The following is a 27,226-nucleotide window of genomic DNA, read 5'->3' on the forward strand; positions in this document are numbered from 1 at the left end:
TTTTGTAAGATTGTAAGTTCTAGTTTGAAAGAGAACAGATGCCTACAGACAGAGGAGAGAAAAGGACAGGGATAAAAGAGATTTAAGCCATGATGGTGATAGATACAGTGAAGATCTGTGGAAGGGAGACACAGTAGCACAGAGACATAAGAAGATGCTTTCATACAGTCTCAAGATAGATAAATGCAAGATGCATAATCTGGAGAAAAGTAATAGAGAGAGAGAGAGAGAGAGACAGACAGAGAGAAGAACCATATAGGGCTTATACTCGAAGGTTTACCCCTGTACAGGCTAAGATGCCATAGTAGTGCTCTACATCGGGAACCTCTTATTACTGTAAAGCCAGTTGCTTTGTGGCTATTTGGAAAACCACCCTTGACAACAGAAGCCTTTCGGAAAATACGTGTGTGCCATGATCTCTCTGTATTCTCTCAGGACATGCCTAAATTCTACCTGTACCACATTACAGGTTCAATATAGGAGAAATAATCGACCATCTTTAACAAAAATCTTTTACATCTCAGTAAAAAGGTAACATTTTTGGAATGACATTTATTGATTTTGGTGATTTGACAAATTTTTAAGAATATACTTTAAAGGAGAAGTGTGTCAATTTTGCGATGTAAAAATACTGTCCTATCCCAACTTAATATGCAGAGATAACTATAAGTACGCTTAGTAGGTTAATTTCCCTGAAAAGTGTAAACACTGTGGTGCTAACAAAACATTGCTCTGCTTTTTTGAGCATTTCAACCAGCTTGGCACAGCAACTGGTTCAACTAATGACATGAATTTGGGGCAGAACAATCAGTTTGTCCAACCAATGGAAGACGGGAGAGTGTTTGGAAAACATCATTGTTTTTGCTATTCTATTTGGTGCCGCTATAGAGGCACATAAATGACACACTTTATCTTTAAAGACAAGTAAATCCCATTGGGCTTTTTGAGCCCAAAATGGCCATTTCCTACTGTGCATTCCACATTGTCACTGTGCTTCTGACACACAGTTCAGATAGCTGAAGTTAATCTGTTCAGTTTAGGACAGAGATAAGAGAGAGAATGGCTTATCGAGAAAGAGGTATTTGAAAACAAAACCAACACCATCAGGCAACAAATAAGATCCCTACAGCAAGAGAAAAGGCCCGACACAGCAAGACAGCACACAGAGATCGAGAGAAGGACTCAGGGGGAACACACAAACAGCGGTCCATACAGAATCAGTCAAAGCCAGACAGGCCATCTTGCAAAGAGCCACTCAGTCACAGAGAGACACCAGAGAAGGTTTCAAACAAAGAACAAAAGATAGAAAGTAACATTGCAAACATGGTGGAATGTGTTTTTTTCATGTGCTGCTATGTGTGAGGAGGAATGCTTCGAGATGTATGTTGCTTTGAGTGAACGTGTGAGTGTTTATGTAACTATAGTCTAGGGACAAAACTCCCTAAAAGTGAGATAAGTCCGTCAAAACTTTGGGGAAATCCTCAGTTGGAAAAACAATTAATAAATAAAGCAGAATAAAACTTTCTGAAAATGTAAAAAATGCTAAATATATATTATTTAGCATTTTTAAAATAATATATTATATGCCACTTATTCTTGAGATAAGGTTCAAATAGTGTCCTCATTATGTTAAAAATCAAGAAACTCATGATAATAGAAATACTGAAAAAGTTCAATCTAAAGGAAATGTGTTATTACTTATATTTGTAAATAATTTAATTATATTTTTTCAAAATTCATGCTCTATAACTGAACCTGTCCTCAGAGGTCACAATGTTAAACTGCCAAACAAAGTGTTTAAAAATGCAGCAAATTAATAAAAATAGAGATCAATTGAATGTTAGGGATTTTTAGATATAAAAAAATACATAAAGTAAACTTTCAATTATATTTCCCATAACAAACTGCTTATCAAATTTGTGTCCTCACTTTGTGTCAACTCCTGAATAAATCAGAAAATGTCATGATCACATTAAGGTGTAAGTTATAAAGTGAATAAATGTCAACGTTCAGATGTATTTATTTAATAAAAAAAAACCTGTTCTCTTACATGGTTTGTTGAGAAATGTGTCTGCAAATATATCCATTTCAAATTATTTTTGTATAAAAACTAACATTTTAAACATTTATATTGTGTCCCTCATCTTAAGAATCAGTGACATACTGTATATATTTAAACTAGCAGCATGAATTCAGCTTAGCCATCTTGTTCACCAGCAAAACAAAGCTGGTTTAACAGCATGGCTTTTATGGTGAAGCTGGTTGACCTTCTGTAGTCAAGAAGCATCCAGTTCTGTTAACCAGCAACCAAAACACAACAAAAGCAACAAAGCTATTTCTTTCAGCAATGCAATAGAAGTCTGTTTTATGTCCCCATTTAGCAAGCTAAGTTTGTGTATGTTTGCTGTCATTTGTATGGCAGAACTCATAAAAGCTTTTGTACTGTTTCTGACATGAGTGCATGTTTTTGAGTGAGTGTGACATGAGCATTGTGTCTGACACAGGTAAGGAAAGCAGGGAAACTCACTCCCGGGCGCGTTGCTTGCATTGGCAGTGGAGAGAACTACATGAGTGGGGGTAGAAATATTGGTTACGTCATGGAGCTGGCTGAGCACTGAAGAGCGACGTCTCACTGCACCCTGAAACGAACCACTTCTCTTGAATGTGCTCACTACCTCCATCTGCAGGAGAGAGAGAGAACCATATCATATACACACACTTCAGAAGAAAGAGGGAGAGAGAGAAATAGGAGCAAGAAGAGGAGCAAGGAAGGAGTACAACGAGGTGAAAATATGCTAGGGATTATACCTCACCAGACAGGAGAGAAAAGTTAACTTATCTTTAAATTTTGTACAACTATCCACATTCAGGCCTGTATGTCTTTAGTCAAGAAATATTAAATCAAAGTTCAACCGATTTGCTTTATTTACACAATTCATCAATGCACGTTATTCCAAAATATTCTTAAGAAAAATATTTGTTATAATTTTTCATCAAAAAGCATAACATGCATCTGAATAGACTTTCCAAGTCACCAAACCCTCTTATTTTTCAAACCCTCCCTTCCAACCACCTGTCATATAGACAACTTTTCACTATTCAACCAATAACAGATGGACAAAATCAAACTGCAAACTGTTTCCTGTTAATTAAAGAAATACAAAGCCTTTAAGGAATTTTCTGGGTTCAATACAAGTTAAGCTCAATCGACAGTATTTGTGGGATACTGTTGATTACCAGAAATAATAATTTAGTCTCATCCCTTGTTTATTTAACAAAGTAAAAAAAAAAAAAAAAGAAGAAGCAAAAATCGTGGTTACAGTAAGTCACCTGCAATAGAGGTGAATACGGTCAATCCATAAACATTAAAATACTGAAAGTTTCAAAGGAATAGCCACAAAACATAAACATTAAAATACTCAAAGTTTCAAAGGAATAGCCACAAGACATAAACATTAAAAGTGTGAAAATTATTTTATTGTCCTAAAATCAAGGATTAACTGGCGTTAATGCGTTTATCAGATTACAGGGTTTACCAGCATTATTTTGTCATCACAACAACGTTGCAATATTGGATAACTTGACACAGATATGGTTAGTAAGCAATTTTTCTCACACTTAAATCATGTTAACACATATAATGTACATGTCTTGTGGCTATACTTTTGAAACAGTGTACATTTTGATGTTTACTGTGGATGCTCATTGACCCCACACATGGGCCTGACTTTACTTTGCTTAAATGAGTGCACATTTACTATATAGTGTGCTGTTCAAAATTGTTCATAATGTTGACAAATGATACATCTGTATAATGTGAACTAATTTAAGCAAAGTGACATAAGTTCTTGGGTGGAGGGGTGCACATCAACAGGTTAAGGACTGACTGCATTCACTTCCATTGTAATTTACTGTGACTGATTCTTTTTTTTTTTTTTAAATAAAACAAGTCAAAATAATTTTCTGTGGTAATCAACATTATTCTTCAAATGCTGACGACTGAGCTAAACTTAAAATATTCCGAAATATTCCTTTCATTTGTCAAGGACATACTGTAAATTGTCCCCTAATATCTCTTTTGCACAAATACTATATCGAGACAGGATATCATTTGTATTGCTTTGATTGTAAACGACTCCCTTAAAATGTATAGTAAAGGTATCACAACATAATAAATGCCCACACAACTAATTCTCTGGAGGACATCTCCACTACAACAGCATCAGAAATATTTCACTTTCTGAAACTCACTTTGTACACTAAACCATTTCCCCACTCAATTCTTCCTCATTCAACTCAAACGCAATCCCGTAAGAACATGCAATGATCTTGTAAAAGACAACATTAATAATGAATCTGCAAACACTCTCTGTCAAAAACAAACACTGAGAAATGGAGGTTCTCTCTCTTGAGCAGGTTCACGTTGGATGAAAGCTGTGATTAGATTAGGAAGACTGATTATATGAGGCCAGCCGCAATAATGCATGTCGTGTTTTGCCTCCTCAGTGTCGAGCAGTGAGCGAATCGATGGAAACCTTATAAGAACTTTTACAAGCACTTCAGTAATCTATACCAGGCACTCAAATTAAAAAAAATATCTTCATAATGCTGTATCGTACCATCAAGTGTGCTCACTGATGATGCATATCAGCAAGAAAGTGCCCAAAAGAGTGAGCGCTATACTGTGTTATGTTGAGCATTCATTCATGTGTATATGCTTTCAGGGTGTCCAGAGTATTATCAAAGCTCTTTCTGCTATACATGTCCTTTTAAATTGCAGTGATACAACAATTACTGATTGTGCCATAACCACTACTTACAACTCAGCAGACCAAATAAAAAATCCATCCTTCCACAACGACTACACCATGTTTCCTTCTAGCTCAATTGAAATTCAAAATCAGGAAATGAAACAACACACACGAGGGAGCACGCTCCAGAAGGCAAACCAGAACAATGATTCCATGCAAACACACCCATACACAGAAATACACAAACCATGTGTTACGGATAAAGAACTACAATAAGCACAACTACATGGACAGGGTAGTTTTAGTCTACATGGAGAGGGTCCCCTCATGGAGGCAGCCATGTTATGATCATATAAATATGGCTGTATACTACTCGCTTAATCTCAGTAACCACCCTGTTATTGGACACTTTCACTCGTGGATTAAATTAATCATAGCTGACTGTGAATAGTGAATTTCTACAATGGTTCGGTAACTGAAAACTATTGTGTTGGAATGATGCTGCATCCATGCCACTAGGTGTCAGTGTGCAAGTTCAAGATAACACATTTTTTTTTAATTACCGAGTGCACCATTAAATTGTACTAAAGCCTACAAAATTAAAGGTATAATTTACCCCAAAATGAACATTTTGTCATCATTTACTCACCCTCATGTTGTTTCAAACCCACATCATTTTATTTTCATCCGTGGTACAGAAAGGCGACTGAAAACCTCAGTCACCATTCACTTTCATTTAAAAAAGAGCAGCATCAACGTTCTTCAGACTTTGTGCTCCACATAAGAAAGAAATAAATTATGGTTTGGAACAACAAGAGGATGAGTAAATGATGGGTCAACCACTGTCTCAGTCTTTCACAAATGTTTCTAAGCTCTCCTGTAAGGTCCCACACACTAGATCTGGATGCAGCTGATTCTGTGCTGCTACTCAAAGGCAAATGAGTTACTAAGCAATAAATTAGGACTTTAAAGGACTCGAGTAACATAATAAAGTGACAAACCAGAGCTCTGAGCACAGGAGAGGGGGCATGTTATAGATTCTTGTTGGGAAATCTATGCTTATTTAGCGAAGGGTCCCCACAGATAGATGAGCGAGGGAGAGGTGGAAAGAGAGAAGGGAAGAGGTAAGGATGAACTAATGCAGGTAACTCAAATAGGGTCTAGACTCTATAGGGAGCAGGGTGAAGAGAAGGAGAGAGGAGGAAAAAAAAGGAGAAAGCAAAAGTGCATTTTTGAATAGACGTAAGTTCTACGGCCTGTGGAATTCACGTTTTATAACTATTGCTACTGCGGTTACTACTTCTACTAGAGGGATTGGCGAGTGAGGGGTGTCAAGCACAGCACCTGAGTCTGGATACGGTTAAGGCCTCTGAACCAGAGAATCTGCCCCCTGCGTAGCTCTCTCTCAGCATGGTCAATCTCCTCTTCATCCTCTGCCAGCTCGTCTTCCATCATCTCGTCTGTACCCGGACCATGACCCGCCTCCTTCAGACACTTAAGGTGACTAGTGGGCACTGTGGCGATCAGCTGAAATCAAGAGAAGAGGGAGAAAAAAATGTTGAGAGTGTCCATGCGAGGGGTTCAACCGGGTTTTTTTAATGGCTGAGGTCGAAAACCCATCCAGAGAGCAGGGTGGTTGCTATACAGTGGTTCCACAAAGTATAATGCATTTAAGCCAGACTTCAAGGAATAGTTCACATAAAAATAAAAATGTTCACATAATTTACACACACGTATGACATCCCAGATGTGTATGACTTTCTTCTGCTGAACACAAACAAGATTTTAAGAAGAATTTCTCATCTATCTAGGTGTGGGTAAGAAACAGATCAACATTTAAATCCTTTCTCCACCTTCACCTTCACTTTCACATTCTTCTCCTTTTGTTTTTGGCAATTCACATTCTTCCTGCATATCGCCACCTACTGGGCAGGGAGAAGAATATATAATAAAACATTACTTAAATATTGAGCTTTTTTTCCTCACCCACTCATATCACTTCTAAAGATATAGATTTAACCACTGAGTCATATGGATTACTTTAATGCTGCCTTTATATGCATTTTGGAGCTTCAAAATGTTGGTACCCATTCACTTGCATTGTGAGGACCTAGTTGAGATATTCTTCTAAAAATCCTTGTTTGTGTTCAGCAGAAAACTTGGAGTTAAATTATGGCAGATCAAATGTACACAGAATTGCTGAATTTACACATACACTTATTTTATTTTATGTGATATTTACTCATAATTCACAAAAACAAATTATAAAACAAAAACAATTACACAAAAGGCGGAATGACCAGTTATGTTAATCGGCCAATTGGGGACAGTTAGCTGACGCCAATAATCTCAAAATGGGCAAATATGACCAAAAATGATGTCATATCTGCAATAATCTTAAAGAATCTTATGAGTTCCTCATTACTTCTGAACACCTTCAGTCATAAGCTCATCGATAGTCTTTCTTCTTATTCATTCTTTTTCTCTTTCTCTCTCTCACTTTCTCCTACCTGGCCCCACAGCAGTTCGCCGACTCCCACGAAGAGGCACCACAGCCATTGCTCCATATTTAGAGGGGAACAGCTAAAGGGCTTCCCCCCAAACTGCACAATTACAATCTGCACAGAGATCAAAACACATAACCAAACACTATTGTCAACACCATCTTTCTTTGCAGAGTCAAAAATGTATGCAAGTCACTCTCTCACTTGATTTAATGTATAACTTCAACCTCATGGAGCACAAAGCAGACTACGGTATCTCTGACCTGCATTACAAATGTTCCCAGAACAATACTGCAGAAGATTGGATTTCCGAAGATGCCATCAAACACGTTTCTTTCACCATGGATCTTGCGGGCATTGATCTCGTTGAAGAGCTGCATCAGGACGAAGGTGTTGAAGATGATGGTGTAGTGCTCAGAGGGTGGGGAGTGTAACGGGGCATTGCGCCCACTGTCGATGTTGAAGATTTTTTCTCCTTAGGAGAATGAAAAGGAGAATGAGATCAGTTTACTTCAGTCATAAAAACAATATATTTAACATTTGAAATATTGGCATTGTTGAATATGTTTGTAATCTATAACCTAATCTTTATATACTGGTAAATTTACTTTATACATTACTATGATCTTATATATGTGGTTACAGCTGGTCTGTTTTAGTGTCATACTATTCTAGTACTCAACTAAAATTTTCTATGATAGTGTCTTATTATTTCCCTTAGATCAATTGCTTCTGCTTGTATTATTCTAATCTGTAAGTCACTTAGAAAAAAAGCATCTGGTTGACGAACAAATGTAAATCAATGCAAATGTGAGCTGTATGCTCCCAAACTGTCAGTAAAGAGTTCCATCATAATTATTAATTATTAATTCAACACTGAAATAATGTAAAAGGCGAAACTTTTGTAATGATTGTAAAGCTCTCTGTCCTACCAACAAACAGTAGGGTGAAGATGATGATGAGCTGATAGACTCCATGTCCCAGGATGTTCTTCATCATTGTGAGGGAGATGAGGGGGTTGTTACGGCCATAAGGTTTCCGAAGCAGCAGGGCTTCAGTGGGGGGCTCAGTTGCAAGAGCCAAAGAGGCAAATGTATCCATGATAAGATTTACCCACAACATCTGCACTGCTTTGAGTGGAGAGTCCTTCATGCAAGCAGAATAAAAAAAGAGGGCACAACTGAACAACACTTGACACTAGAGTTCTGAGTGCAGTGAGTGAAAGCAGTCACACCCGTCTCCAGCAGAGGGCCCAGTGGCCGGTTTAATTAAGGATTTCGATTGCTACAGCAAGAGCTTGTGAGGTGCAATGCAGTCAGTTCCCCTTACCTACATGACACACAGCTATAACCGACCAAAAAATGATAATAATCATCAACTAACAACAAATTCCAACAGGTGTTGGGTTTGTTAGATTAGTAGTGTATGAACTATCTGCCCCACAAGATAAGTGTGTTATTACGACAGTTAAGGGAAAATTCTTGGTTCAATACAAGTTAAGCTTAATCGACAGCATTTGTGGTATAATGTTAATTACCACAAAAATTTATTTAAACTTTTCCCTCCTTCTCTTAAAAAAAAAATCTAGGTTACAGTGAGGCACTTACAATTGAAGTGAATGGGGCCAATAAAAATAAATACATTTCAAAGTCACTTTTTCAAAAGTATAGCCTCAAGACGTAAACAATATGTGTGTTAAAATTATTTTCGTGTGATAAAATCGATTGCTGACCTATTTGTGTCAAGTAATATAACATTTTCCAACTTCGTTGCCATGATGACATAACGCCGTAAAACGTCTCGGGTTACGTATGTAACCCTTGTTCCCTGAAAAAAGCGGAACGAGATGCTGCGCTTTTGCTAAGTGCTTTTAGGAACAATCCTAGTTGTGACCGAGCTGTGAATATGTGTGTAACACGTCAATGAACATTGACCGGAATTTATAGCCTCGGCTGATATAATCATTAGACGCACCTGTGGTCAGGCTATAAATGGATGCGTCACCAGGTGTCGTCAGATACTTCTTTTTGAAGAGCAGTCCTGGGGCATCCCGAGACGTTCCCTTTACAAAAAGCTTCACTATGATGCTGCGCTTTTGCTAATCGCTTTTGGGAACGCAATACCCACGCCGCCGCACTGGGGCTGTCCGGACCCCTACGGTTGTGAAGTGTGCTCACAAGAATGCGAGAGGTCTCAGACATGAGCTTGAGATGTCGACTCAAGGGCGTAAGAGCCCAGAGTAGCATAAACATCTAAACCATAAAAATTTTATGAATGTGTGCGGAGAGGACCAGCCTGCCGCATCACAAACTTGTTCAGACATGAGCTTGAGATGTCGACTCAAGGGCATAAGAGCCCGGAGTGGCAAGAACATCCAAACTATAAAAGTCTAATGAATGTGTGAGGAGAGGACCAACCTGCCGCACCACAAACTTGCTGCAGAGGGAGACCTCTAGCCAAGGCTTTAGAGGAGGAGAGCCCTCTGGTAGAGTGCGCCCTAAAACCTACTGGCGAAGCTTGATCGCGCGCCTCGTAGGCCCGGGCAGTAATGTCCCTCACTCAAAGTGACATAGTCTGCCAGGATGTGACCGCCACCCGGTCACGGCTTCCAAGTGAAGAATTGCTGCCCTGACTTTATGCCACTAGCAAATGCGGTGGACATAAGTCTGATGGGTACAGACTGGACAAAGTCTGAGAAGTCTTAGCTGCTCCGGCATTACAAACGGCAGGGAGCAGAAGGCTTAGAGAATAACTGGCCACGGGTCGCGAAAGGCACCTTGGACAGGTAGTCAGGGTGAGGGTGCAAATAATGCTTTTGGTCCTACCTGGGGCAACTCAAAACAGGCTGGCAAAAGAGACAGAGCCTGTAGGTACCCCACTCTCCTTAGAGATGTAATTGCCATAAGAAAAACCATCTTGAGAGTCAGAAGTCTACCAAACGCTGACTCTAGAGGTTTAAAAGGGGGGTCTTACCCTATGAAGAGGTCCTAGCAAGGATGCCTCTTAGAGGGCACCCCGCCCACCAAGGTGTGGCAAACCGAAGTGGAGGCCACATAGAATCTGGCAGTGGCGAGGCAAGTGCCCGCTGACAGTTCTTTCTACAGAAAATCCAGAACTGAAGCAAACTGGCAGTTAGCTGGTTCTGTAATATGAACTTATTAGAAGGAAATGCATGCAGGAGCATTTGTGCCAAGTATGCGCCACCACGATCAGCACCCCCGAGGGAGGGGGACTGGGTGACTCGAGGAGAAGTAAAGGAGACATTGCGCTATCAACAGAGGTGAAGAGGTCCTCTTCTGCCCTGTAAAATCTACCCAGATCAGTTCCAAGTGGAGGGAGCCCTAGCACTTGCAATGGTCTCGATAACTTCAGGAGAAAGCCCTGTGAACCTCAGTTGGTACCCTACAGGGGCCAAGCATGAAAGGTTTCACACTTCGGGCCGGGGATGAATATGTCCCCTGAGCCTGAGAAAGAACGTCCTCCCTGTTCGGAATCGCCCAAGGCGAGCCGTCGAGGACAGATATTAACTCCAAGAACCATATCCTGTTCGGCCAGTGCAGCACCATTAGTAGGAGGCAAGACCCTTGCTGGTGAACATTAGCCAAGACTCCCGGAAGCAGAGAAACCGGGGAAAGAACCGCATACAGATGCATTCTGGGTCATGTATGTGTCTTAACGTCCAGACCCAAGGGGGCTGGGTGACTCAGGGAGAAGTAGAGGAGACATTGCGCTCTTCATAGAGGCGAAGAGGTGCTCTTCTGCCCTATACGATCTCACCCAAACTTGTTCCAAGTGGAAGAAGCCCGCATTTAAAATGGTCTCGATAAACTCAGGAGAAAGCCCTGTGTCCCTCAGTTGGTACCCTTAGGGGCCAAGCATGAAAGATTCCACAATTCGGGGCAGGGATGAAATACTGTCCCCTGTGCCTGAGAAAAAAGATCCTTCCTGTTCGGAATCGCCCAAGGCGAGCCGTCGAGGAAAGAAATTAGCCCCGAGATCCAAACCCTGTTCGGCCAGCGCGGTGCTATCAGTAAGAAGCAAGACTCTTGCTGGCGAACTCTGGCCAACTACTACCTTAGGGTGGAGTTTTCACTCCCCTGTTGGTATTTTCTGTCTGGACAGTAAATCTGCTCCCACATACGGGCATCCAGGGATATAACTGCCCTGAGTGACAGGAGCTTACCCTGGGCCCTAAGGAGAATCAGACACATCAGAAATACAGCTGACAAGAACGTGGATCTCCCTGATGATTTATGTGAGAGGCTACCGCTGTATTGCCCACCCGCACCAAGACATGGCAGCCTCAGGAGGAAGTATTTCAGGGCCAGAAATACAGCCATCAACTCGAGACAGTGACTGTGACAACCGAGCTGACGACCCTCCTATCCCCTTAAGCTGGACGTCCACTTAAGGCCGCTACCCAGCCCGTCAGGGAGGCGTCTGTCGTTAGCAGCCTGTGACAACAAGACGCACTTAGAGTGAGCCTCAACCCCAGAGAAACCAGATGAACTAAGACAATATCCCTGTGCTGAACTGCCAGTTCCTGGAACTGTGCTAGGATCAGCCAGTTGTCCATATAATTCAGAATGCAGATGCCCCGGAATCACAAAGGAGCCAGCGCTACATCATGCATTTGTGAATGTGAGGGTAAAAAGGGCTAGGCCTAATGGAAGAACCTGACACTGGAAGACTTCGCCCCCGAAAGTGAACCTCAGGAACTTCCTGTGTTGTGGCAGAACTTATAAATGAAGTAAAGAAGTGCGTCATAAGATCGATGGTGACCAGCCAAACGAGACGTAGGGCTTGAGACATGATCGTATTGATAGGCAGCATCTAGGACTTGAACACCCAGACTGGGCAGTTCAAGCTTTAAGATCTAAGCCAGATGCCACCCCTCACCCTCCATGAGAACCAGGAAGTACTTAGTGTAATAACCTAACTATCTCTCTGGAAGGGGAACACATTCCATGGCCCCTTTAACTAGGAGATTTGCTTTTCACAGTAGACATAAAAAAGAAATCCGGTTTACGGTAGTGAGAACCACGCTGTTGAAACACGGAAGGCGGCAGTGAATTAAATCCTGATGCCCTTTCATAATGTTTTTAAGTCCCACAGAAAAAGTATATATCTGGCAGAAGTTACTAAGCTGCCAGGATCTCTGAGATGGGTATTAGATTTTAACACTTCCTGTTGAGGGGTTGTCGAGTGTTTCGCGTCCTGAATAAATGCAGAGAACAGCAAAAACACCCAACTTTTGATGGGAGCCTTTGCCACCCGAAACATCAAGAGGTGGCAGGAATGGAGAGGCTTCGAAGGGGGTACTGGGAGGGGTGATAGCCCAATAGCATGGGCTGTTTGCTTGGTCGAGCTCAGAGAAAGATTGTTCGTCGAGCGCAGCACCCACACTCAGGTCGTCCAGCAGGTCAGCCTGGTACGCCTGTAATACAGCTGTAATAATAATATCTATCCCCTAATTTGGAGGGTTTGGGAGTCTCTTTTTGGCGTGGCCAGTCCAACTGGAGTCTGGCAACCGCACGAGTAACCACATCGAGCAATTCCTCCGCTGATTTTTTATCGCGGACGGAAAGCTCAGAGGCGGGAAGAGAATCGTGGTCCCCCTCATGAACCGAAGAGGCGTCGGAACACGCTTCAAGATCATATGATGATTACATGAGCTGAATGGGAGGCTAAACAAAAAGTTAAAATGTGACTCGACTGCAGTACACCCAACAGACTAGTGCAGCGCATGCAAGCCATTAATGCATCACATGCTGGCAGTGCTTCACTTTCAGTTAATCACACGAGTAAACATGCCCGCTTTGCTTTGGTCAGGCTACGCAGATAACAGCCTGTTTCATTCGTTTCTTTTTGCTTTCAGAACAACACGTGATGTAATAAGGAAAACACCACTATTAATCCTTGAGTTTTCCAACCCAGCATACAGGTACACCCTCATTAAATCATAGTCACATTCAAAATCATCAAAATAAAGTGTTACCACAGGTTTTCTTTCATTAAAGCACTTTCATAAGATGCTCTGTGAAAATTCACATGCATTATTATATCATAATCATAGAGTTTGCACAATTTTTTATATAATTTGCAATGAAAAATAAATTATTAAATTAGAAAAATGTAAAATAGAAACATTTTCACAAGTGCACTCAAACTTCAGAATATCAATTACAGTACATATTATATATATATATATATATATTAGGGCTGTCAATCGATTCAAATTTTTAATCAAATTAATTAAATGGTGTCCCGATTAATTAATCGCGATTAATCACATTTAATCTCATATATAAATATTTGTGGAGAAAGCCCCTCATATAAATATAATTCAATACATAATGATGAAATAATGATACATAGTTATCTTTAAATAGATATAAAAAAAATAATAATAATAATAATATATATATATATATATATATATATATATATATATATATATATATATATATATATATATATATATATATATATATATATTCAGATAATTAAAATGCATTATACATTCTTGTGGCAGAAAAGTTCATCATTGATAAGACAATACAAAAAGTGGCTTTAGAATACAATGTATTGTTTACTACCATATTATTGATCATAAGTCAATCATTGGCACACAGTTCACAGCAATCCATTTCACAAGTGAATTTGTCAATCAGTTGGAGATTTATTATGAGGGCTTGTTTAAGGACCCGTCAATTTACACCTGCGTCAGACATGCTTGTGTAGCGTCTCGTGTGCGTTGCGTCATAAACATAATTTTTTTTAGGTCACTGTGTCAAGTTAAATATAGTTTAATACTTAGAACACACATTGAGATCCCTTAGTTCGGATTTGCGCTCCATCAAGTGTTTTGAGCGCAAGAACGTAACGCATGTCTGTGTTCTTCTGCTGCTCAAGTGTGTTTTTCTTCACTGTATAAACTGCGCACGATTAAACAACTTTACAGCTCAAATTATTTAATTAAATTATTTAAGATTTAATGTAAGTGCGTTTAAAATTATAAGCTTCACATTTCTGTCTTTAAATCATCCTAAACTTGTCCCCATTCACTCCCATTGAAAGTGCCTCACTGTAACCTCGATTTTTGCTTTCAAAATGAGTCAAAATGAGCTTTTTGTGGTAATCAACATTATGCCACAAATGCTGTCGATTAAGCTTAACTTGTTCTGAACCTGGACTTTAATGTTTCTTAAGAAACATTCTAAATCAAACGGACAATTATTTTTAATGTTTGAAATGTTAGCGTTTGTCGGAGCAATGTGTAAACCTTTGTCTTGCACCCAGCGCAACATTATACACAGTGAAAAACTATTTTAGTGCTCAGTATTTTAGAACTCAGTATCTAAACATCCTTAAAACAAGATTGCAAAACATATAGAGAATATATCTTGAATTACTTGAATTATATCTTTGTTTTACTAACAACATTTTGTGAGGTTTATGTTTAAAAAACTATTTGTCAGTGGGGTAAACATTTATTTAATTCAGGATAGATTATCTGGAATTATCATTTCAGTATAATCTAAATTATAATCAACATTATTTTACACAATTTAATTTCTCAAGTAAATTTAGCTGGTTTTAAGGATATTACTGGAAAACAACACAAAAATACTGGGTACTAGGTGAAGAATATGATTTTTTGCAGTGCATTCTAAAACAAATGACACTGACCAAGCAAGTGTGTATGTTTGTGTATGCTTGTGGTACCTGTGTGATGCAGGCCCCAGTGAAAGCTACTATGACGGCCACTACATTGACAGTAAGCTGAAACTGCAAGAACTTGGAGATGCTGTCATACACATTCCTCCCCCACATGACAGCCTTCACAATGCTGGAGAAGTTATCATCAGTCAGGATGATGTCAGAGGCTTCTTTAGCTACATCAGTTCCCGCTATGCCCTAGAAAGAGTAAGAGAAAAAGAAAAAGAGAGAAACATTTTAAAGATTCCATAAAATCACTTGACAAGCAAAGTATTCTTTCCTGTGCATTTACCTTGAAACAAAGTATGGGGCGGCATTTAGTAGCTTTTTTTTTTTAAATAGCCAATAGGCTATTTTGTTAGTGTGATTCATAGCCATGAATCGTGATTTGCTACTTTCTAGTCGACTGCAGATCGTATTAGATGGAGGGACTTTGTCGCTCTACAGAACATTTTATTGGACAAAAATGTGTGTAGTGCAGCATGAGTCATTAATTTTTTGGTCTATTTTCCCAGAACAGAAAGCCTTTAAAAGAAAATGCAAAGATTTTTAAATGGATATTTTGGATATTTCTCTATCTAAAGGTTAATTTTGCCAACTTTTAGGTCTACAGACACTCAAATGGCTCCAAATCAAAAAGACATGGGCTTAATTTCATCTTATCCAATTTTCGTGAGAGCACTAATTCGAAATGCAATTTTGTACCAGCTTAAAGCACTTAAAGCTTAAAGTGGGCATGTTTGTGCTATCTACGGCTGTGCATGTGCAAACTGTGGGTGTATTGTATGTTAATGAAGTTATGAAGTGCAACAAGGCAATTAGACATTTCAAAAGCAGGTCTGTTTTCAGCACAATGTTTAAACTCAGTTTCTCCGTTTGCAGTTTAAAAATTCCACCATCAGGTGGTAATAAATTTCATGTCCAAAATCTGAAAATATAGTGGAACATTTAAATTAAGTCCATGACGATCACTGTTGTATCTGTTTTAAGAATAAAAAATGTATGAGATTTGTGTTAAACTATCTATAGTTCATGGTTTATTTTTCAATTATTATTATTTTTATTGTTTAAATTTACAATTGTATTTATGGTCTAATTTGTATTTGTATTGTTCCACCTGTAGTAGTAGACTGATTTTTAAGTCACTGTAAAAGGGGCCATTGGAAGTCGGAGAGAGTAAAATATTTGGAATTGGTATTATTTTTTGACTATGTTATTTGATTATACACTTCATTTGAAGTGTAATTTGAATTTAGAAATATATATATATATTATAATGTTTTTATATAAATGAATTACATTTTTCAAAATCGAACGGTAGAACTGAAATGCGTTCCGATACAATCACTGTTAATACTAGCCATGATTTGAGTGTCAGTAGATGAACATTTTTCTTACATTCTCTATAATATAATGGAGTGTACTTCCAATTTCTAATGAGAATCACATTTTCCATACATATAAAATAAGTGTGTCACAGTCATAGAAATATGCCTGATATTCAACAAGGATGCCGTTAATGCACGAAAAGAACATCATTTTTAATTATTCTAATTAATTGCATACAGTCCATTACCCTACCAACTTCTTATTAATTTGCTGTTTTTGTTTATATCACAGGTGCTTGTCAAGAAATAACATAATAGGATGCAGATGGTGCAATAACCTGAGAAGAACCTCAGAATTCAATTGCAAATGACTCAGCCCATTAGCACGTTGCAGATTTGCCAGACATACTTGTACCTAGACTTATCACATGCTTGTATGAAAATACTAAAACTTCATGGCCATGTCTTAAAGCTTAGCGCTAGCCCTCTTAAAATAGGGCCCTTGCACTGAAAGGCACAAAACACTCTTTTTGATTTCATGGGGTATTTAAGCAATACATGCATCGAAGTACGATTCATTGGAGCAAAATCTTTTTTTCTGAACTCGAATCAGCAGTAGGATTAAGATCTTGTTGTGTTAAAATGCAATCTTCCCACTCCCTTATTCGATGTGCCCATGTGATTTTTAACATAAAATGAATGAGGCATCCGATAAATCAATATTCATCTTTCATCAGTATTCATCTGTTAAACTACCTCTTGGATGGATGAATATATGTATATATTTGAGAGAAACAGACACAGGAAGCGATTGTCAGCCTCTCATGTGCTCACCATCGCGAAGCCCACATCTGCCTTCTTCAGAGCTGGTCCGTCATTGGTCCCATCACCAGTTACGGCCACCACCTGTCTCTGCTCCAAAACAGTGCTGTCAATGATGCCTGCATAATGGCATCATCACCCAGCAAACAATTACCAGCTAGTACATAACCTTGACCAATCATTGAATATAACTACTGTCAACACAGAAGATGAATTTATCAGACTGATACTTTAATTAATTGTATATGTGGTCTATTCAGTCACAAATTTACATTGTAAATATATGTTAAGAGGCAGGTGAGGCTAGGTGTGAGAGTGATGAGTGGATGGAGAGAGCATCTCACCTTTTACAAGAGTGTGTTTGTCTGTTGGGGAAGAGCGTGCCAGAACTCTTAGCTTGGGCCAGATCTTATCAATCCTCTCCTGTTCAACCTAAACACAAAACATATACAGCAGAGTTGAAGTCAAGATCAGACCCTCCAAGACACAGACCAGACTAGACCCCTTGAAGCCCAGATCCAGACCAAGTAATTCCTGTAAGAACCAGGCTGTCCATTTTAATGAACTGAAATAGAGGAAATGCTCAATTTATTCAAATCAATTCAATATAATTTGTAAAGCACTTTTTACAATGCATATTGTTCCAAAGCAGCTTTACAGAAAATAGAAAAAAAAAGATTCCTTAAAGGGATGATGTGTCGAGGAGGAGTGCATGGCCGGGCCGTGATGGAGCATGACCAGCGCTGAATCAGCTGATCAGCGGGAGAGTGAGATAAAGGAACGGCTGGAGACACCGATGCGAGAGAGAGATGCACTAGACCGTGCTGCATGTTTGATTATGTTTATTTTAAGTTTACCATTAAACTTTATCTTGACTGTTCAGCCAGTTCCTTCTTCCTCCTTGCCCATCCTTTACCTGTTACAGTGGTGCTGAAACCCAGGAGGGAGGAGGGATGTGCTGTCGCGGAGTCCTTGCCACTGCCATCCACCAGGGGAGCAGCCGCGACCATCCGCCAGGGGCCGGAGGATTCGCTGCTGTCTGCCGGCCAGGAGCGTGCTGTCGTCAACCAGATGGTGGTAGAGCTATTGAGGACCAGGCGAAAGCGTGTCCGGAAACCGGTGAGCAATTTTCTCTCTCTCTCTCCTCTCTCACTGTCGCTTCGCTTACTCTGTCTCGCTCCCCTTTCCCTCCTCTTGTCTCTCCCAGGGCTCCAGAAAGCCAGGGATGACCTGACGGCAAGCACGACCAGGAAGAGAGGGGAGGGAAGTGCGTCATGGTTTCTCCCGGCCTGTGTCGGGCAATGGAGGAGGTGTGACGAGGAGTAGGGTGGGGCCGGGCCGTGAGGACACACTGGTTCAAGAGAGAGAGAGACGCACGCGGCCGTGTTGTATGTGTGTCTGTGTTTGTTTATGTTTCTTTTAAGTTCACTTATATCATTAAAGTTTATGCTGACTGTTCAGCCAGTTCACATCTCCTCCTTGCCTACCTTTAATTGTTACATATGGTTAACCCAAAAAAAAAAATCAATATTTTATATATATATATATATATATATATATATATATATATATATATATATATATATATAGATATATAAAAGAGAAATAGACACTTATCTCAGCTCAGTAAGTCCTTAAAATGCTTGTGGATGGTGACTTTTGAAGCTCCAAATATAATAGACAGTCAGCATAAACATAATCCATACAACTCCAGCAGTTAAATGAATGTCTTCTAAAGGGAAACTATCACTTTTGATGCGAAAAACTAAATATTTAAGTACTATTTAACTATAAACCATCACTACGGTAAGCAACAGTATACACTTTAATGAGAGAGCTGAGTTAATGTGGTCTCTGGTGTGAAAATTTGCATATCAAACAGATGCAAATACAGATTTTAAACCGAAACCAACTAAACTTCTGTACAGCATTCCTTCTACTTGGTTGTAAACAGCACTGCTCTTCCATGTGTGTTGTACGTGCATCAGTTCTCACATCCCAACGTGATTATGTCACATGTGCATACTGCTGCTGAAATTTGAGTTAAAAAGTAGTTAAATATTGATCTTATTCACACCATAAGCGATTGTGTCACTTTAGAAGACATTAATTTAACCACTGGAGTCGTATGGATAATGTTTATGCTGACTATCTGTTCTTTTTGGAGCTTCAAAAGTCTGATCACAATCCACTTGCATTTTAAGGACCTTCTGAGCTTAGATATTTTTCTATATAACTTCAAATGTGTTCTGCTGAAGAAAGAATGTCATACATACACCAGGGATTTCATGAGGGTAAATAAATTATGAAAGAATTGAAATTGTTGGGTGTACTAACCCTTTAAACCCCAACACCCCCACCTGCCCAGTGAAATGCTGAATTTATTTCAAAATTCATAAAATGTTTAAAAAAAATGTCCTAAATCAGAAATGAATAATAAGTAAAACCAGAGCTGTTGTTGGGGAGGGTTGTAGGACAAATGAGAAAATGCCAAGTGTACGGGGGCTGGTTCTTCCAAAATAGAATTGCCAGGCTCCTTGAATCCAAATGACAGTCCTAAGTAAAATGATCCTTTATTGACATTGTCATAAAAATTAAATAAAAAAATCATTTGAAAAAATCATATGGGGTCATGAAAAGATACCACACATTAGTGGTTGAGGTAACGTTTAACTTTATTAAGTTGCAAGAAAACTGTGACCCGATCTTGCTCCAAGGCCCAGTCTTAGAGCAAGACCAAGTTTACAGTATATGGTCTTAAAATGTCTCATGATTATGACCACAAGTTAGGTTATGTACCAAGGAACTCTTTATTCTGACTCACCTCTCCTTTCTCATTTCTGATTCTTCGGTTGAACTCTTTGCCATCCAAGCACAGAAAGTCATCCCCGGGTTGAATTATGCCACACTTTGCAGCAATGGCGCGTGCTGTGTTGATGTTGTCACCAGTGACCATGCGCACAGTGATGCCTGCTCTCTGACACTTCCGAATGGCATCAGGGACCTACGGTAGATGCAAAGAAATGCTTGAAAAAGAGAACATATGCATTACATAAACATGATATTGCCGATTACACATCTGAGGACTTTCTGCCCTGTTGAAAAGACAAGCATGAATTTCCATGCTGATCCAGGCTGGTTTATGCTCATTAGATGCTGGTATAACTTGTGGAACAGCATAGCCATAAAAATGCTGGTCAACCTTGATGGTCAACTAAATGTTGTTAAGAAGCCTGGTAAGAACACAGCATACCAGCAAACAAAACACAACATACTATATATTGCTTGGTTATTTGATGTTCTCATGACATACCTCAGGTCGCACTGGATCTTCGATCCCGACAACAGCAATGCAGGTCAGATCTGTAACAATTTCTGCTTCATTATCCCAGTCAGGTTCAGGGTTGCAGGCAAGATCACGATAACCGATGCATATGGTTCGGAGGCCTTCACACGCCATGGGCTCGATCACTTTCTTCACCATCTCATCTCGGTCCCGTGGCCTGAAACTCCGTGGCTCACCATTGGCACCAAGAATCCCAGAACACCTAAGGTAGAGGAGAAAGCAGGGAGGCATGGGTCTTCGCAGCAGAGTTCTCAGATCTTTTGACCAACAAATGTCCATAACCTTTCCAGTGATTTGTGATTATAAGGAATTTTAAACACAGTTTATAAAGATTGCATTCACAAAATGTAATTCTTAGACAATGACAAATTTTAGAGCTTAGCATACATAGAAAAAAATGGCATTTTCAGGCCTGGCAATCTCAATTTTAAATTCCCACACACATCCAGGTTCACCGTCTGTTACTCACTCAAAGTTGTGTCGATGAGTTGACACTAGGGGTCGCTCCTGCGGAGCCCAGACCTCTTTGATCTTGAGAAAAGGCCAATGAGAATTGGCGTGTGGAATTTGTATGCCACTCCCCCGGACATACAGGTATAAAAGGAGTGACGCTGCACATCCACATCAGATTTCTTCTTCGGAGCCGAGAGAGCAGTCACAGAGCTGAATTCCTCTGCCATCTTCATTCATCTCTCCAAGCTGTTGGTTCTACGGCGCTTTCCAGCGGTTCTCCCCCTCGCACACTACGTTGTGCTGAGCACACACCCCTGGGCGCTTCAGCAGCAGAAAAAGAGCTCATGGAGTGAATAACTTCGTTTATATATATATTTATATTCCTATATATATATATATATATACACACTCACCTAAAGGATTATTAGGAACACCATACTAATACTGTGTTTGACCCCTTTTGCCTTCAGAACTGCCTTAATTCTACGTGGCATTGATTCAACAAGGTGCTGAAAGCATTCTTTAGAAATGTTGGCCCATATTGATAGGATAGCATCTTGCAGTTGATGGAGATTTGTGGGATGCACATCCAGGGCAGGAAGCTCCCGTTCCACCACATCCCAAAGATGCTCTATTGGGTTGAGATCTAGTGACTGTGGGGGCCATTTTAGTACAGTGAACTCATTGTCATGTTCAAGAAACCAATTTGAAATGATTCGAGCTTTGTGACATGGTGCATTATCCTGCTGGAAGTAGCCATCAGAGGATGGGTACATGGTGGCCATAAAGGGATGGACATGGTCAGAAAAAATGCTCAGGTAGGCCGTGGCATTTAAATGATGCCCAATTGGCACTAAGGGGCCTAAAGTGTGCCAAGAAAACATCCCCCACACCATTACACCACCACCACCAGCCTGCACAGTGGTAACAAGGCATGATGGATCCATGTTCTCATTCTGTTTACGCCAAATCGTGACTCTACCATCTGAATGTCTCAACAGAAATCGAGACTCATCAGACCAGGCAACATTTTTCCAGTCTTCAACTGTCCAATTTTGGTGAGCTCTTGCAAATTGTAGCCTCTTTTTCCTATTTGTAGTGGAGATGAATGGTACCTGGTGGGGTCTTCTGCTGTTGTAGCCCATCCGCCTCAAGGTTGTGCGTGTTGTGGCTTCACAAATGCTTTGCTGCATACCTCGGTTGTAACGAGTGGTTATTTCAGGCAAAGTTGCTCTTCTATCAGCTTGAATCAGTCGGCCCATTCTCCTCTGACCTCTAGCATCAACAAGGCATTTTCGCCCACAGGACTGCCGCATACTGGATGTTTTTCCCTTTTAACACCATTCTTTGTAAACCCTAGAAATGGTTGTGCGTGAAAATCCCAGTAACTGAGCAGATTGTGAAATACTCAGACCGGCCCGTCTGGCACCAACAACCATGCCACGCTCAAAATTGCTTAAATCACCTTTCTTTCCCATTCTGACATTCAGTTTGGAGTTCAGGAGATTGTCTTGACCAGGACCACACCCCTAAAAGCATTGAAGCAACTGCCATGTGATTGGTTGATTAGATAATTGCATTAATGAGAAATTGAACATGTGTTCCTAATAATCCTTTAGGATATATATATATATATATATATATATATATATATATATATATATATATATATATAAACACAAATAAAAGAGTATATTTATCTAAAAGAGTGGTGCAAGCGGTGAAGCTTCTTTTTCAAGATGTCTTTCCGTTTGTGTGTATTTCCTGGTTGCGGTCGTTGTCTCTCCCCGTCTGATGGCCACGAACGCTGCCTCACATGTCTGGGTGCTACCCACGTGGAGTCAGCGTTTGTGGATGGTTCATGCCCTCACTGTGAGGCTATGTTGGCTACGTTGAGGTCACGGCTCGCCCTCGTAAGAGCGTAAGCCACCCCAGCCGCTCCCCGACTTGGTCCTTCTACCTACGGGTATGAGGTAGTGTCGGCTAGCACTGGGGGCGATATGGGGACCTCAGTGGGAGCCTCTCCGCCGGGTATAACCCCACGGACCTCCCTTTCCCCGTCACGCTCGTATGCTCCAACCGAGCGCTGGAGCGGGGTTGCCGGTTCGTTTCACGGTGGACTAGAGTGGAATCCTCCGCCTCCCCCCGAACCCTCACGGCTCGATGATTGATTCCTGGGGCCAGAGCGCTGCTCACGGCCACGCTCCGCCCTCGTTCCTTTCTTCCCGGGGGTGCATGAGGAGCTCACGCCCTCATGGCAGGCACCTTTTACTGCCCGCACGCGATACATGAGCTCCTCCACTCTCACTACCCTCGATGGCGGGGCAACAAGGAGCTACGCGGCGATTCCTCAGGTGGACCAAGTGGTCAAGTTGCACTTATGCCCGCAAAACGCCTCCACCTGGCAGAACCATCCGAGGCTGACTGACTTCACCCTCCGGGCAACGAAGGTCACGGCAGGCGACCTGGTCGAGTCGCGAGAGGCTGACAAGGTACGTTTCCTTGACGCCCATTATCCCAGGTTGGGCTGTTTGGTGACACCGTTGGAGACTTCGCCCGGCAGTTCTCAACGGTGAGGATGCAGACAGAGGCTATACAGCACATCCTGTCCAGGCAGAGCCACAGACCCTGCACCCCGTCTGCTCGTCGTCCAGCCCCATCACATAAGTTCAGATGGAACTCGTTGGTCCCACTGAAATCCTTTCAGAGGCTCCTGGGGCATAAGGCATCCTCAGCGATGGTCACGCCATTTGAGGTGATGCATATGAGACCACTCCAGCACTGGCTACAGATCCGAGTCGAGAGACGAGCATGGCGCCACGGCACACACCGCGTCCTCGTCGCGCAGGCTTGTTGCCGCTCTCTCAGCCCCTGGTCAGACCTAGCATTATTACGGGCAGGAGTTCCGCTAGGCCAGGTCTCCAGGCACGTCGTGGTTATGACAGATGCCTCCCAACTGGGATGGGGCACCGTATGCAGCGGGCACTCAGTCGCCGGCCCTTGGCCCTGAGGAGGCTTTTGCCATTGATCCGGGGCAAGCACGTGTTACTCCGGACGGACAACAAATCCGTGGTGGCGTATATCAACCATCAAGGCGGTCTATGCTCAAACCGCATGTCACAACTCGCCCGCCATCTCCTCCTTTGGAGTCAGCACTGACTCAAGTCACTGCAAGCCACTCACACCCCAGGCTACCTCAACAGCACAGCGGACACGCTGTCGTGGCAGGTTACATTCAGGGGAGAGTGGAGGCTCCAGTCCCAGGTGGTTCAGCTGATCTGAAGTCGATTCGGCAAAGCGCAGGTAGACCTGTTCGCTTCCCCAGAATCCTCCCATTGCCCACTATGGTACTCTCTGACCGAGGCTCCCCTCGGCACAGATGCCTTGGCACACAGCTGGCGTTTCCCCCAGTGAGGCTACTTGCACAGACGTTGTGCAAAGTCAGGGAGGACGGGGAGCAGGTCCTCTTAGTGGCCCCTTATTGGCCTCCCGGATTTGGTTCTCGGACCTAACGCTCCTCGCGACAGTCCCCCCCCCCCCGGCGAATTCCCCTGAGGAAGGACCTTCTTTCTCAGGGACGGGGCACCATCTGGCACCCACGAACAGACTTCTGGAATCTCCATGTCTGGCCCTTGGACGGGACGCGGTAGACACGTTCACTCAGGCGAGAGCCCCCTCAACGAGGCGACTTTACAGCCTGAAGTGGTATCTGTTCGCTCAGTGGTGTTCTTCCCGTGGTGAAGACTTCCAGCGATGCGCAGATGGATCAGTGCTTTCCGTTCTGCAGAAAAAGTTGGAGGGCTAGCTGTCCCCCTCCACCTTGAAGGTGTATGTAGCCACTATATCGGCATATCATGATGCAGTGGAAGGTAAGTATTTAGGGAAGCACAATTTGGTCATCAGGTTCCTGAGAGGCGCAAGGAGGTTAAACCCCACCAGGCCGCACCACGTTCCCTCATGTTAACTCTCCGTGGTCCTTCGGGGCCTTGAGTCAGCAGAGCTAAAGGCGCTCTCCCTGAAGACTGCCCTCCTGACCGCACTCAACTCCATCAAGAGGGTAGGGGACCTGCAGGCGTTCTCTGTTAGCGAACTGTGCCTAGAGTTCAGTCCGGCTTACTCTCACGTCATCCTGAGACCCCGACTGGGTTACGTGCCCAAGGTTCTCACGACCCCTTTTAGGGATCAGGTGGTGAACCTGCAAGCGCTGCCCCAGGAGGAGGCAGACCCAGCCTTGGCGTTGCTGTGTCCGGTGTGTACTCTTTGCATCTACTTGGACCGCATGCAGAGCTTTAGAAGCTCCGGCAGAAGGGAAGCGCTGTCTCCAAACAGAGGATCGCCCACTGGGTCGCCAGTATACCACGCCCAGCACATACCTCCCTCTGCTGGCCTACGAGCCCATTCTACCAGGGGTGTTGCGACTTCTTGGCCGTTGTCCCACGGCACCTCTCTGGCAGACATATGTAGAGCCGCGGGTTGGGCAACACCTAACATCTTTGCGTGGTTCTATAACCTCCGTTCCTTGATCGAGGGAACAAGACTTTGTGTCCCTCCGGCCACAACACTGAACCAACCGCTGAAAGCCGGGTCTTTGGCTCGGCTCCTCAGGGCAATACCTGATGTGGATGTGCAGCGTCACTCCTTTTATACCCGTATGTCTGGGGGAGTGGCATGCAAATTCTACATGCCAATTCTCACTGACCTTTTCTCAAGTTCAGAGATATCTGGGCTCCGCAGGATCGACCCCTAGTGTCAACTCATCGACACAACGTCTAGTTCCCTCCATCAGGGGACGTTTTCAATGACCACTGGAAAGCACTTAACATTCACTTCAAATTAGCCATCATATGAGGTAGCACAACATGATTTACAAAAATGTTTCTTGATCAACATCATTCACTATTTCCAGAACCACATTTTAATCAACTAATAATCACCCTAATGCAAGCCTAACATCTACAGTCAGAGGCAAATGATTAGTTGATATGAATGGAACACATCCTTATTTCAAAAAGCATGGTAAGCATATAAAACAATACAAAGCACCTTGAACTGGTTACAATTCCATGATCGTGTAGTTGATCTCTATGCCGTTTACTTACTTTTTCAGTAGGATCTCAGAAGCTCCTTTGCTATACAGGCGGAAGCTTCCGTCAGGCATCTGCACCACAGTGCTCATGGACTTGCGTACAGAGTTAAAAGTGTATACTTTGTAGAGCTTCTCCTCTGGAATTTGCTCTCTCACAGGAACATAGTCTCTTTTCAGGCCCAGCAGGAAGCCCAGCAGACCACACTCAGTCTTATTACCAACCTGCTTGGGCAGACCACCCTCTACATCCGGTGGCTGAATGAGAAGTAGGGTACAAAGTGAAGAGAAAGAATCGTTAGATGGTCATGAGAGAAATTATGCATAGGGCTATCAGAGCTGTCCTGCTGAAGGAAAACAGCTTAAACTGGACTACGATGGTTTGCTGGTCTCTCAGCCTGTCAGACTGGTCTGTTGGCTGGTTTTAAAGGGGTTTGGCGCACTTGTGATCAGCTGGCTGCTTAATACCACCTTGGCCCAGTTGGAAGTATCTTAAATCACCTAAGACCATATTTAATCACCTAAGCAAATCATCAGGCTGGTTTAAAGGAATAGTTCACCTAAAAATAAAAATTCTCTCATCATTTACTCACCTTCATGCCACCCCAGATGTGTATAACTTTCTTCTGCTGAACACCATTGCAGATTTTTAGAAGAAAATTTCAGCTCTGTTGGCCCATTCATGAATGGTGGCCAGAACTTTGAAGAATAAAACATATCCATAAGACTCCAGTGTTTAAATCCATATCTTCAGAAGTGATTTGATAGGTGTGGGTAAGAAACAGATAAATATTTTTTATTTATTTATATTTTTTACTGTAAATGTCCCCTTTCGCTTCCATATTTTTCATCTTTTGTTTTTGGCTATTCACATTCTTGGTGATTATCTACTGGGCTTGGAGGAGAATTTATAGTACAAAAAATCTTTAAAAAAGTCTTAAATATGAATATGTTTCTCACCCACACCTATAAAATCGCTTCTGAAGATATCGATTTAACCACTGGGGTCATATGAATTACTTTTATGCTGCCTTAATGTGCTTTTAGGAGATTCAAAGTTCTGGCCACAATTCACTTGCAATGTATGGACACATAGAGTTGAGATATTCTTTTAAAAATCTTTGCTTGTGTTCAGCAGAATAAAAGTCACACATCTGGGATAGCATGAGGGTGAGTAAATAAGAGAATTTTCATTTTGGGGTGAACAATTGTTTTTT

The 27,226-nt window shown here is 41.8% G+C and overlaps 1 protein-coding gene across 2 annotated transcripts in view; it reads right to left on the reverse strand.

The window, feature by feature from the left end:
* The window catches only part of LOC127628973 (plasma membrane calcium-transporting ATPase 3-like), a 110,606-nt gene that overhangs the window by 15,722 nt on the left and 67,658 nt on the right, over positions 1-27,226 (reverse strand). The window contains exons 10-20 of one of the 2 annotated variants that reach the window (XM_052105973.1): positions 26,026-26,267; positions 20,441-20,675; positions 19,952-20,131; positions 17,472-17,559; positions 17,140-17,246; positions 14,984-15,175; positions 8,188-8,401; positions 7,519-7,730; positions 7,262-7,369; positions 6,096-6,278; positions 2,595-2,681 (exon numbers count right to left, since the gene is read on the reverse strand). In XM_052105973.1, the coding sequence (XP_051961933.1) occupies positions 2,595-2,681; positions 6,096-6,278; positions 7,262-7,369; positions 7,519-7,730; positions 8,188-8,401; positions 14,984-15,175; positions 17,140-17,246; positions 17,472-17,559; positions 19,952-20,131; positions 20,441-20,675; positions 26,026-26,267 (1,848 nt within the window). Of the gene's footprint in view, positions 1-2,527; positions 2,682-6,095; positions 6,279-7,261; positions 7,370-7,518; positions 7,731-8,187; positions 8,402-14,983; positions 15,176-17,139; positions 17,247-17,471; positions 17,560-19,951; positions 20,132-20,440; positions 20,676-26,025; positions 26,268-27,226 lie in introns of both variants that reach the window. The other variant, XM_052105972.1, reaches the window with a different exon arrangement.

This window comes from Xyrauchen texanus, chromosome 35, assembly GCF_025860055.1.
Source record: "Xyrauchen texanus isolate HMW12.3.18 chromosome 35, RBS_HiC_50CHRs, whole genome shotgun sequence".
In the NCBI taxonomy this organism is placed as follows: domain Eukaryota; kingdom Metazoa; phylum Chordata; class Actinopteri; order Cypriniformes; family Catostomidae; genus Xyrauchen; species Xyrauchen texanus.